The sequence below is a fragment of the Ambystoma mexicanum genome, chromosome 11 (genome assembly GCF_040938575.1).
Source record: "Ambystoma mexicanum isolate Mex_15411 chromosome 11, UKY_AmexF1_1, whole genome shotgun sequence".
NCBI classification, from domain to species: Eukaryota; Metazoa; Chordata; class Amphibia; order Caudata; family Ambystomatidae; genus Ambystoma; species Ambystoma mexicanum.
In genome coordinates, this window is record NC_090934.1 from 658585337 (window position 1) to 658599678 (window position 14342).

The following is a 14342-nucleotide window of genomic DNA, read 5'->3' on the forward strand; positions in this document are numbered from 1 at the left end:
AAGTAACCTTGTACCTGTTGCGCCCATCTACCTAAAAGCTTGGTGCGCATTACCAAATAAATAAATAAACAAACAAGCACTCTCAATATTCTTGCCCCAGTCATGAGGATCCACCTGAAACATGCCAACAGGTGTTAAACTTGGTACTACTCTGATATAGCAGCCTGAAGTACAAATGCAGAGCTGCGGCACGAAAGTGGCATACCTGAAGCTCCTCTTCAGACAAACTAGCCTGTCGCCTTCTCCAAATGCAATACCGTCTCTCTGTTTTTGTTCCAAGAAGAGGGCGCACATCCAGGATTGCATCTCTGGAACATCCAACAACACTGCTGAACTCTTTAAAATCTGCAAGGAACTAACCAATCCTTCTGCAGTTGCCACCTCGTCTCTTCCCTCTCAAGCCCTCTGCACTTCAGTGGCCACCCACTTCACTGCAAAAACTCCTGAGCGCTCTTTCTTCCTCAACTTCTCCTCCCCTCATCCCATCCCCCTGCCACCCCGGCTTCCCATCCTCTGTCAGCCTTTCTCTCCTCCTTCTCTCCTATCAAGTTGGACAAGGTCGCTAGGGTTGTCCACTATGACAGTCTCCTCCAAACAGGACTCCCCCCCCCCCCCCCTGTTCTTCCAGGGTTTAGGTCTACTCGATCGTAAATATTTGACCTTTTCCAATTTGAGCTAATTTCTGTTGGTCGTTTCTTTGGGTCGCAAATGCTGGGGGAGGCCCCCTGCAGCCCCCCTCCATTAACCTATCACCTTACCTTACCTTAACCTGTCCCACTTCTCCTTCATCTGAAGCCAGAAACCTTGTGTTCTCTCTCTCTCTTTCTCTCTTTCTCTCTTTCTCTCTTTCTCTCTTTCTCTCTTTCTCTCTTTCTCTCTTTCTCTCTTTCTCTCTTTCTCTCTTTCTCTCTTTCGCTTCTCATCCTGGACCTTGCCACTAAGGCCCACTTTGAACTCCACCTTCTCAGAGGTATCCTTCCTTTTTTCCACTTTTCCCCAGAAGCGCAATGTCTCTAGAGCTCTGGTACTCTCTAGGCTGGACTACTGCAACAGCCCCTTCCTTAATCTACGCTCTTCCTCTCTCACCCCCCCCGCCCCCCACCTTACCTAGAATAGGACTGCAAGACTTATTCTTGGCCCCAAGCCCAGGGGCCGTATCTCTCCAGCCCTGCTACCAATCCCTCCAGATCCTTACGCTCCTCTGGCTCCAACTGTCTGCGTGTCAAGCGCTTCTCTAAGCAGCGGTCTGGTGGCCAATCTTTCCTCGGCTGGTTCCCTCCTCTGGAACAGCCTCCCCCTTCCTGTCCATATTGAGCCAGATCTCCTCAAATTTCAGAAGCTCCTGAAGACTTTTCTCTTCACCTCCTCCTTCCCCCTCCTGTGCTAAACCCCACAGTCGCTGAGATTGGCGACTTGGGGCCCTTATGTGTCCATCTGAGTCCTGCCCTTTCGTCCGAATCACCATCAGCCTTCTGCCCTCTCGCAGCACTTACCTTTGGGCACCCACTGGCCGTGTTGTCTCACAGGCCTGCACCTATTTTATTGGCAGGTGATCCCTCTTTACCAAGTGATATCTGCCAGGCACTTAACTGTTGCTTGCAACTGTCTCCCTGGTACTTCCCTATGTGGAACTCCTAGCATTCCCCCCTTCCCTTTGCCTTGTCTCTCTCTGCCCTTGAATGCTCCGAATGCTCATAAGACCTAGTCGGACCGCCTCTTTCCTCTACATCAGTTTTATTCTATTTGCCTTTTTTTCCCATGTTGCCTCCCTATTTGCCCTTTGGGTGCCTTGAAACACGTTTTCTTGATGTATAAGCACCTTAGAAATGCACAATAAATACAAATCGTGGAATGGGAAGGGGGAGTACCGGGTCTCCCCAGGGACGTTCTTGCCCCAATCCCCAAGGACCTTCCTTCCAAGTGTTCCTCCCTTGCTTCTCCACCCCCAAGGGTCAGGATCCAAAAGCGACGCCCTTTCCCCTTTCCCTGGCTACCTGAGAAGAACTACAGGGAGTAGTTGTGAGGATGCCCCCGGGTTTCTCACACAACCCAGAAAGACACCTCCTTTCAGAGAACAAATACTGCATCTCGTACCACAGGATCTCCTCACCACCCTGAGCCCTGTCTCCTCCCAGGTAATCCTCCTGCAGTACACCACCCCCAAGGTCCGGATCAGGAAGCGTCTGCCTTTTCATGGCAACCTGAGGAGACTTTATGCAGGATTTTAGTGAGGGATCCGTAGGATTCTTAACGGTATTCAAATATTCTCCCTTTTGGACATGTATTTAACATTGGGTTTTCTTTGTATTTAAACTGCCTTTGTGCATTATCCATAATAGCAGTCCCACATAATTAATTCACTTGATTGCATGCATGTCGGTACACCCCGGGATCCCCAATGGCTCTGGACAGACTCACCGGTAGTTTGCAGCATCTCTGACTTCTGGCATGCCTCTGCAGTAAAGCTTTCTCCCTGGGATGGCTTTCCACACTGTGCAGACGTTTCTCCAGCGGTCGCCTGCAGCTCCACCTTCACTCGCCGACTTCTCTCTGTGGCTTGGACTGAAGAATGCTGCTTCCTCACACGACCGTATCTCCAAGAGCTCCGCTGCGGCTCCCAGTGCTTACACGATCCTTCAGGTATGCTTGATGCGTCTCTCCTTCCTTCATGCCACGCTGGTATGTGTGACTCACGTTCATGAGCGTTCGCATGGGTGTGCCCAGCTTCTCTCTTTCGGCTTTCTCCTGCCTGGTTCTCTCTTGTTCTGTTGCGTGCGGGTGCCATTGTTAAATGTCCCGCATACTTGAGGTTTAGTCAAACAACTAGTCAGCACATTAGGTTTCAAGCTTTGCAATAACTCCTCCCTCTTCTTCGTCTCAGTACTTGAGGATTTATGGGAGCTGAAGTCCCTTGATTTTGTTGGATTTCGAAAATGCTGTTGTTCAAAGGTTTTACCCAGAGAAACATCAAATACAGGATAAGTTGTATGTGTGTTGTGAATGTTTGAGGTATGCATGGAATTCTGTCTAGAGTGACGCAAAGGAAGAGGTTTCTGATTTTTACAATAAGAGGGATTTGTGGGATGACAACAAGCCATCAAGAACTTGGTTATTATAAGGTCTTCTTCAGGAGGACGGGGAGAATACTGCATCTTGTTTGATGGAGTCACCCCCTCCCCTGACAGATGTCTCCTCACATGTGGTCCTACCTCTTATATTAACCCCCAGGGTGAGGATCAGATGGAGACTGTCATCCCCTGGCCACATGGGAGGAAGTCACTGTCGGGGAATTGGTGATGACTCCGAGTCATCACACACCCTCTGGCCCAAAGATCCTTATCCTTGAACGTTTTCGTTGGAGTTATTTATTCTTATTTTTTTGAACACTTTTCTGAACCACCCAAGGCCGAAGACATTATCATTTTCACCTAGTTCATCAGAGTTTGGGGGTCCGAATAGAACTTTGGATACGGAACAGTTTTTTAATTCTGAGACAGACTGATCCTTATTTTTTGGTTTAGGTAGGGAAACTGCTTTTAGAGCAAGGTCAGAGAGGCATTTTCCCAACACCTTTATTTCATTAAACTCTTTGACCTAAAACATGACTACTTGTGTCCGGGTTTCATTCCCGACTCTTCACATCAAGCAATAAGCATTTTATGGTCCAAGACGCACTGGTGTCGGATAGTACACCTTCTACATTCCTTCACGTCACCTTATTTGCGGCTATCCTCTCAGATCATACAGCCTCCAGCACACATCCTGCTTATCTTGCTGAGGGTCCAAATCAAACCCATAAAACGCTGGCAAACTCTGACCTCCAGCACCACTTCCATGTGTTTTATTAACTAACCCCAATTCGACCCACCGTTTGGCTGGTCATAACAAAAAGTATGTGGTACCAGGAAGTTTATTCATTGTATCCACAAACCCATCTAGGTGTAAACCCACAACTTATTTGGCACTTCATTTCGTCCTCGCCTCGAGTGACCATTTGATGTCCTCCACATCTGCCCAAATGCAATCTGCTTCCTTGCCCGTTCCTTGATCCAGTCACCCAGCTTTCCAGGCCAAGCAAAGTTCATCACCATAAACCAGACTCTGCAGCCTAGACAAACTCCAGCTATGAGAGAACTGTGATCTACGATATTTCCATATTACTCGCAACAAACCCATACTTGCATCATATCCCAAAACTTGTCTTCAGTCTGAACCATTGTCAAGCCCCACAAATACATTGCTCAAGCCAACCACATCCCCTCACAGTTGGTTATAGGTCAAAGGATCGATTAAAAAGGATCGAAATACAATAGGGTTGAATCCATTTTTTTTTGGGGGGGGTGGTGATTTTTGTGGTAAAAACCACTTTTTTTCCCCTATACGGAAACCCCAAAAAATATAGATTTTAAAAAAAAATTCGACCCTTTTGCTTTGGGTCCTATTGACTCGACCCTATGGCATTCGATCCTTTTGGATTCGAACCTTTGACCCTCACACCCTCACAGTTGTGTTCCCTTAAGCGGACTTATGTACTCACTTGCGCAAAGCTCCTCGCTTCCCACCTCTAGGCACTACACATTATACATCGCACAATAACATTGTTCCCTCACAACCTCTTAACGAAGCCCCTGGGGGCATTACCATGGGCGGTATTGGCCACCCGCCGAGGGTCTTATTGCCATTAGCACCCCGGCCCGTTAGACCGGGGTGCTAATGGCATTTTTTTTTTTCTATTTCTAACAGAAAAAAAAAAAAATAGAAAAAAAAAATAGCCACCGGGAAAGGGAAAACTGAGTCGGTTTTCCCTTTTCATGGCGGCCATCGGGAGCGGATGCGCTGGTAACACAAGTGTTCCCAGCGCGTTCGCTCCCAAGACCAGAAGAAAAAAGAAGGTAAGTGGGGTTGGAAGGGCGGAATGGAGGGGGACGGGGAAGGAGGAATGGCCCCGCTCCGAGTCTCCACACGGCTGGAGGTTTCCATCGTCCCCCGCCGGAGATCGCAGGATAGAAGGTAAGTCGGGTGGGGTGGGAGGTGGGAGAAGGGAGAAAAAAAAAATTCTTACCCGAGTCCCCGGTGGGGGACGAAGGAAGCCTCCAGCCATGGAGCAGGGATTGCCCCGTTTCGAGCCTCCTCATTGGCTGAGGGGCTGCCACGCCCCTCGCCGGGAACAGAGTAGCCGGCACGCACGGCATAAAAAGGGTATACCGTGTGGTATGGCTCGCAAATGAGCCAATCACCACGCAGTATTCCCGTTGTGCCGCGCGTGCCGGGTGCTAATGATTGTTATTACATGATGCAATCTAAAAAGTATCCAGAAATAAACACAAGTAACACTTATCCCAGTTCCTCTAACTACACCGAATACATACTAAAGTGCAGCATTGCATCTAACCCAGCCGCATCATTGAATTAATACAACAAACTACATTGGGACATTGAACGTGCATCCCAACAGTGGCATCTGAGAATTGGGTGCTATAGCACCTATCATACAGAGAGGATAGGGAAAATGTTTTCACTACCTGGGGATCACTTCTGAATGAACTTGCATCCTCACCGATGACAAACCTCCATGCGAACTACCTCGTAGAGCATGGTCACCCCCTTCTCTTTGTTTCTCTGCTGTTGAACTAACTTGTGCATAAAAACCTGTCAGAATATACGGAGTAGTGGATACACTTTGGGCGAGGATGGCAAAGGTGGCGCTAGACTGATGTGGCTACTTTGTGGGAGTGTCAATGGAGAGTTGTATGCCAATCATTTTTCTTTTTCCTTTCCTGTGGAATGATGTGTAGGTCAAATAGGACCAAAGATTGGTCTCATGGGGTGGGGCGGAGAGGAGTTGGGTAGGGAGTTGGGTTCATTGTAAATTGGTTGTGAATTATGTTAAACGATTTTAAATAAAATGTCAACAAAAAATGTCAATCTGTCGTTTTAGGTTTGTTCATTTGGAAGATGCTACATTCCTTAACCCTACTTCTAGCCAGCCGAAGATATGTTCATTCCCAGCATTGCAACATAACGCCATTGGTTACATATTTATGTGCATGGACTAGGAAAATGCAAACTTCAAATGGGAGCCTGTTTCTAAAAGACAGCAATGGTTGGTTGTCTGATGTTGAAAATGGAGAAAGATTGCACATTCCTGTCATGGTGAAGGAAGCAATCCATTGCTTAGAACCTCAAGGCGGACAGGTAAGCGCTGCTCCAGGTATTTGTTTGTTCCATCTCCATAGAGGGTCCATTAGGCAACTATTCACTTTCGCCAAAGGACCAAATCTGACCAATGTGTGCATTCCAGAGTATTCATATCAACAGGATCTTATCAAAGAGAATCCTAAAGGTTTCCCTAAGGAGGACCGGTTGTGTCATTGTTAAGGCATAGATTAGTTTTAAAAAAAAAAATGAATTGGCAGATTTTGCAAATTTATATATTTTTTTTGATTAGCAAACCAGCTTATTTTCTTAGCAATTTTGTTATCATTCATTTCAGTGTCACAGTACATTTTTGGCATTGAAGACGTTAAATAAGCACACCGCTTGTTTTGCTGAAATCACTGTGTTTAATTGGAGGTATCCAAAGACAACTCAGATACAGCTATCTATATGAAAGTGCACAATTTAGGAAATCCCCCACCACCAAGAAATAAAATTGGAACATAAATCCTGTACAGAGCATTTTACGGGACACTGCTGTGCATTGATGTACTTGCACTGTGCTTCTGTTTCGTTTCTCCTGTACACCCCTCTTTCTATACAGTGGATCTTTGCCACAGTTTGGAGATGAAGCTGGTTTCTAGTTTGTTGGGGCTGTTTTTCTTTTTTTTTTTTACTCGTATGACTGGACCTCTACAAAAATGAGACATATTCTGGCAAGATTCTATGTTAAAGGCAAGGCAGAAGATTAGTGTCTGTTGTTAAAAAAAACAGAAGGTGTTTCGCAATTTAGTCCCCGGGGGATCCCGTACTCTGGTCGCCAGGGAAAAGCCATTGTTTTTGGATCCCGACTCTGGAGATGGACAAGCAAGGGAGTATCACCTTGGTAGGGGTTCCTCGAGGAGTGAAGGAGAAGCACCGGATGGTGATACATGGTATCCCCCTTTTTACACAACCCATCTAACCCCTATCCCTGCTTATTTTATGGGAAAATACAGCTCCCATATTTCCTCCTCACTTCACATTGACAACACTACTGAGCAGAGGAAGATTACCTCTACTGACTTGCAATGGCTCTGTCCCTTTAATGAGACCAGACAGTCCGGCACGTAATCCTAACTATGCACACCTGCCACTTGTTAACACTCCCTGTCAGGATAAAAGGTGGCACGCACATGCACACTCTGAGCGAGGCTGGGTACAAGAAGCAGCAGCTCTTTCGGGGCTGATGCGAACCAGTCGATGGAAATTGGAAAGCCAAGGGGCTGATCGTTGCGAAGGAGAGCAAGCCAGGTGAGAATTCTACACTTTCGGGAAGCCGTAAGCGTTCCAAGACTGAAACCAAGTGAGCGGAAAGGATAAACCTTTAATTTATTTATTTTTTATTGTGTTTGAGCTGATGTACAGCTTTTCACAAAAACAGAAGACTAATAAAAACAAAACTTGTAATAATTACACAATCCAATAACCATAAGTAAATCACATTTTCAAAACAATTAACACACCACTTACATATAACAAAATATAAATTCAATCTCTTTCAATATCTTTAAAACTTCCATGGTTAAATGAACTTTGTGGCCTGATGCCAGCCGCTCCCAGAAAACATCTGAGAATATCCACCTAGCGCTATCCAAAAAGTGAGCCAAGCGCTTTATTCTTAGCTCCACAGTGCCTTCACATTCAAGCATTAGGTGCCTTAATGTTTGTTCAGAGTTTGCACACAATGCATCATTCACTTCCAATTCGTTTAGCCTTATACATTTTACCTCTCTCGTTGGCAAAATATTTAGGCAAAATCTTAGAAATTCAGAACGCCACCCGGCTTCTGGGAAATGTCTCAAATGTGTTGGTAGGTATCCTCTGGCTTTATCCATCAATGATAAAGATCTTGCCATTTTTAAGCTGCACATAGTGTTTATAGTAACAATGCAATCCTGTATTTTCAATTTTTCTTTCACCTTCATAGCATGAATGAGCAAATCATTTTCAGTGCATTCACATTTTTGCAGGATTATTCCCACATCTTAGTTTAATTTACTCAAAAAAGCATCAGAGTTATACAGTAACCCAGTTAACATCCTCATATAGTGATTTCTTCTGGGGACATATAATGCACCTATACAAAGACACACATCTCCAGTCCATATAAGAGGACAATGATTGCAGGCTCAACTCCTATCTCAATGAAGAAATTGTTAAAATTGAATGTACCAACACTTGCTTCCAGAGTTTTCCCTTCAATCTTGACCAATCTATTGCTCTCGCAAGAGAATTTACATCGAAACCATATAGTAAAGCTGGGATCATCTTGCTCGCATAACATTTTATCAATGGGACTACAGAGAACTTAAAGTAAGTATGAAATATCTTTTTAAATCTGGCAGGTCAACTGTAATAGCTTATTTCCCAAATATGAAGTAAATTGTGATAAGGTAGGATAAGATCTTATCGTGATACCTAGATCAAGCAGTTCTTTTACTGCTGGTATCACTTGATTATTCAATTCCAATTTAAAGCTCGGGGATTTCTTTTGAGGCTTCTTGATTATTATGATCTTCGATTTAGCTGGGTTTATCTGTGTAGTCACAAAACGATATTTTCTGCATATGCCACCCAGTTCAGCCTCGCTGAACCCACCTTTGGGCTAGCCAATGCTTCCTTTTCCATAGCTTTTGAGAGATCAGCTAGGTACAGGATAGAGAGGCAGTGAGCTAATATGCATCCCTGCCTCACTCCTCTTTCTGTAGGAATGGAATCTGTTAAATTTCTTTGCAAGTTCATTTTAACCTGTAGACTTGTATTCTCATGCATGCTCACTATTATTGATAACGAAGCTTCCAGCAGACCCCAATCCCTCAACCTATGCCAAAGGCGGGCCCTATTGACAGTATCAAAGGCTTTTGTAAGATCTACCCATGCTCCATAAAGTATGGGACCACCCTGCGTTAAAGATGTATTACTTATCATACTCCGCAGTAAACCATTCAAGGAGGTAGACCTACCTCTATGGAAGCCTATCTGATGCTTTCAAAGAATATTATTGCTTGCCGCCCAACTTTACAATTAAGTTAGATCAACCATGGCAAAAATCTTACTGTCTGCATCAAGAAAGGCAATCGGGCGGTAGTTCGAAGTATCCGCCCGATCGCCCCTCTTGTAAATAGGTATAATGATAGCTGAGCGCCAGTCTGAGTCTTTTTACTATCTGATTAAACAGGGCCGATGACTTCAGCTTCGCCTCTGACTTCAAGATATGATTTGAGAGATCGTTTGGTCCTGCTGCCCTAGAAGATCTCGTAATCCTTTCCTCAATAACAGTTTAAGTCTGAGAAGGGGACCAAGGCAAATCTCTGTTTAGGGTGAATTCTGAATCCATTGGCTTTTTATATAAATTCTTCAAGTTTTATTAATTAGATTCCAGAAATTCAGAGAATTTGCATTCCCCAATGCCCTCAGCATCAGTTCCCCAGATCTCTGATGTCACAAAATCTATGTGCCTTAGACCAATTTAAGTATTACGCAGGCTCCTTACTTGAAGCAAATACTCTGTTCCATTTAAACATGTTAGTCTTGGAGCTCTAATGGCTCTCCTCAACTCCCTTTTATGTAACCATGTTGCTTCATCAAATAAGTTGTCTTTGGGTTCCTTTCGTTGCTTTTCCTGGGTGACTAGAGTATCAAGATTCCAGAGAAAATCTTTAAATCTAGAAGGATTATATAGCTCATCCAGCTCCGAATCTGACTCGGTGTCAATCAAGTTCTGTAAATTATGATTCAAGACAATACCACCCCTCTTGAATTGGACTACTCTATTCCGTCCTGCATTGACACACAAGGGATCTGAGTGACAACTGTCTGACATACAAAAAGAAAGAGTAAACACCCCTGTTAATATATTATGATCACTGGAGCCTTGCTCACTGATTATAAAACTCTTACATTTCTCAAACCAATCCTCTGTTACCATAATATAGTCAATTATTGACCAAAATGATCTGCACTTCCACATACAACCCGCTGGGGGATCTCCCTTCATGTACCATTAACTACCCTAAGATTCCACTCTATAAAGAGTGCACTCCAACAAGAACCATCATAAGACGGTTCCCTTGTTTTTGTGCCTTCTAAGCTACTCAATGAAACACATTGAGAATTCAGATCTTCTGACAATATTATCCCCTCAGGGCCGTATGATATATTAATTTCCAGCAATATTGCAAACCGTGATTTCAAGAAATCTGAAAGAATGGAATCGGAGGGGTTCCAGTACAAGTTAATTATTACCACAGGATAACTTTCACCAGAGTTTACAGCCAATATACCCATGTGTCATCACCCAAGAGGAACATGTTCATAAATATAAAATTTCTGACCGCCGTCATCAATCCCACTGTGGGGCGGCCAGTTCCATGATGCTTTGCCAGCTGCTCGGCAATAAGAAAACCATCAACACTAAACCAAGATGTTCAACAGGTTGCTTGCATCATTATTAAGTCACAATGCCCAAAGAGATTTCCCCTTGTTAATTAATTCTTAAACAAGCTGGATCGTGTTGCATCCCATACATTTAATTTCTGAATGTTTTAGAGACACTCCTCCATGACCCCTAGTTTCTCAAAAACTTGTGTCAGAATTGTTGCTAATAGAGAGTATACACTGTTTTTTGCTTCACCCAAAGCATTTCCTGACAACTAAGCATCACCTTTCAACATTGATCTATCGTCCTCCGTGTTAGCTTGGCCTCTCGCTTTCGGACCTTTATTACATTCCTTAATTCATTATTCCCCAAATCTTGTTTTTTATTAGCTCCTTAGACACCACATATCCTCGTTCTTTCAATTCCTGATAGACTGAGATCTTGATGAAGATCCCTGATTATTTCTCCAGACTAGTTGACCTTGAGTCCTTTTCCGCATAGCTTGCATACCGAATCAACTACTTCTTAAACTTCAGAAGAATGCGCTGAGATTCCATTTGGGGGTATGTGGCCACTTAAACATTACTTGAACTGCAACCGTTAGTAGTAGCTAGTATTAGACTCTGCTGTACCTTTTTATTCTCCACAGTGAAGAGACGGCTAGAGGTATGTTCAGCGGGCATTCTATGAACTTGTCCTATTACTTCGATACTGAGGAACTTCTAACGGCGTGACATTTACGTATTTATACATCATCAGTCATTCACAAGATGTATTAACCTTTAGAAATATCACACTTACGAGGTCCTTTTTGTTTTGCTTTATAGACTTAAATTGAAGCTAGAAGATTGACACACTTCATGAACCATGAATCTAATGAACATTTTGCTCCTGATGAAGGGATTTTTACCCGAAACGCGTCAAGCTCTTTTTAATGGTGGTCGGTCAAAAGACCGAAAAAAAAATCTCGAAATACAATAATCTCGAATCCTAAATCCCGAAAAAAAAAAAGTCGAATTTTTTATTTATTTAATTATATGCTTTTTTGGGGTCAGGTAAGTAAAAAAAATGGGTTAAAATAAAAAAAAAATAGAAAAAAGGGGGGTTGGGGGGGGAACCCCCCCATTTCGAACAAAAAACGTCATTAAAAAAAAATTCGACTTTTTTTTTTTCGAGATTTTGGATTCGAGATTATTGTATTCGGGATTTTTGTTTTCGGTTTTATTACTATAAACCATTTTTAATATCTGATTGTTGAATTGTATTTGTTATATGAATTCCTCATATGTAGAATGTTTATTAAATTGTGTAATAATTTGAACAAATTGTAGCCATTAACTTGATACAACCATACTACCTTGACTCAATCAACTGAAAGCAATTAATCAGAATAAGATTTGACTTATTGTGTCATTAACTGTGGTGTACGGGGCACGCAAGTGTCCATTAGTTTAGGGCACTTTTTCCTCTGTATATATTGGTGATTTTTTGTGCCAGAGTCACATTTTCTCCCCTGAACCATGACCTTCGTTAGAATTTCTAGTACCCAACCTAATTGGATTTACTACAAGAGGTGTGCGCTCCTGTTACTCTTTCATACAATTCGTGATCGGCAGCCAGAATAGCATTTGCCCCTAATTTAGATTTTAGTCCTAATTCTACTATGTTTGTACATTTAGAATGTGGGAAACTAATGTATTCAATATCAGCCGAGGAAAAGCTAGTGCTTTTAAAAATTGCTAAATTGTGATCTGATTTTAAACTCTGCGATCTTTCCCTACACTACTCATTCTGACTGTGGGGACTGCAAATGGATGATTTAGTTACACATTTTGAAGTATACCTATTTTAAAATCCCTTTCGTGAATTGAAGAATTCAGTCTCTCCTAGTCTTCCACTACTGGAGTAACATATTTCTGAGTATTCACCGTCATCATACTTATTCCTTCACATCTACTCAACTCAGTATTGGGAGCATTTGGCTCTCTGTCTATCATTGAAATAGTCAGGCCCTCACTAAAAGTTGAGGTAGTCGATCGATTTTTCTTTGATTGATAAAAAAGTGGTTCCCACTTAGTTGGCCCAGAGGGCTTTGAATTTGTCTGGACACCTATCGTGGTGTTCTGAATTGTTTGGAGTCCCACATCACAGCATACCTTTTATAGGATATATTTGTTTAGACCCACCCGCACCTTCTCTCCTACCCTCCTTGGGCTCTATTGGGGCAAGTGTGATAGCACGTAAAAAAACGTTTGGGCTGTTTCTTATTTTGCAAGATTTTTTGATTTTTAGTTTTGGATTCTGGCTCCGACATCAGGGTCTGCAAATTACCCTGTGGCTTGGAGCTGGATGTATCCTTTCTCCTCCTTTTTTTAAAAATTTTTTTTCTTTATTTTTTTTGGTTTTTTTTTGGAGTTCTTCTTATGTGATCTTTGTGCATCGCTCGACTTCTCACATTGATTCACTAACAAGCCAACATAACTGTTACTTGCCCTGCCCGTGTCGGCCGGACAGTCGACCCATATCTGGGCAAGTCTTGCAAACTCTTCCAAGACAGAGTTAGATAAAGGAGTATCGTCCAAACCTAGGGGAATGCAATTTCACAATTTCAGGAATGGGAGCTGAACCAATTGTGGGGGGGGTGGGGGGGATTGGGGGGCTGTGTGTGTGTGTGTGTGTGTGTGTGTGTGTGTGTGTGTGTGTGTGTGTGTGTGTGTGTGTTTTTACATCACTCACATTTTTACTTAAACATTTCATAGCCAAGCATTTCTCCCGTAAATTTGCCAAACCATGTGCATGCTGCTTAATTTCATTTTTCAAATTGTCCAAGGACTTTTAATACATTTGAATTGATGGTGGGTTATAGTCCCACCAAGGCTGTATCACAATTTGCAGTGTCCTTTGTTAACTCCAAAAGGATACTCGTATGTATCTCAGACTTCAAAAGATCAAATGCATTTACCAACGATGTTCGAACAAAGTTCAATACTGATAATGTGTCCTCATCAATCGCTTTACGCTCACCCCCTGTTTTCATACAGGCTGTTTTATGTCTAACTGGTGATAACTCTCCCTCATATTCATTTCTTTGAGCTGGAGTTAGATGTGAAAAATCAGACTGCAAATGAATGAGTTAAGCAGCAAGATGTACATTCAGGTACATCGACATCCTCATTCTCAATAATGGGTATATCGATTACTAAACCCAGCTCATTATTTCATATAGTCAACGGAATAACAGCACATTCTAAAGACTCTGCATCCCCTAAACTTTTACTTTTGCTTTTTACAAAAAAGTCTGTAATTTTTCTCCTAATGGAGGTAGTGGTTAAGGGATACTCCAGGCCCTGTTGAAACGTTGTACGCGAGTCATGAGATATAACTGGAGGCATCATGGAGTTTACTGGATTTAAACAGAGCTCTAATTCAGGTGTCGACAACACTGAGTCGGAGCTTACATCCATTGGAATGGATCGTAATTTTGGTTGAGCTTGCTTCAAGATAGTTTCACTTTGTAATCCTTGCTTTGGGGTCAAGGGAGCTAGTTCTGCCCATTCTGGGGTGCGCAAATCATCACACATTGTACCACTTCTTAGGTTGGAAACAAGCGGCATCCACCTTTTTGTTACTTGTTATTTGGTCCAATTGCAAAGAGCTTTTATATTGGGCGTTTCTCAGATCTCCCAAGGCTCTGCAAAGTAGTCAAAAGCACGAGCACACACCACGCCTCACAATCACAAACCAGTGTTTCAAAGCTGATCAAGGA

The 14342-nt window shown here is 42.9% G+C and overlaps 1 protein-coding gene across 7 annotated transcripts in view; it reads left to right on the plus strand.

Moving 5' to 3' along the window:
• Positions 1-14342, plus strand: part of METTL15 (methyltransferase 15, mitochondrial 12S rRNA N4-cytidine) — a 1712973-nt gene that overhangs the window by 86395 nt on the left and 1612236 nt on the right. For all 7 annotated transcript variants that reach the window (XM_069623524.1, XM_069623525.1, XM_069623522.1 and 4 more), the window contains exon 2: positions 5939-6195. In XM_069623524.1, coding sequence (XP_069479625.1) covers positions 5956-6195 — 240 coding nt within the window. In that variant the 5' untranslated portion in view covers positions 5939-5955. The remainder of the gene's footprint in view (positions 1-5938; positions 6196-14342) is intronic.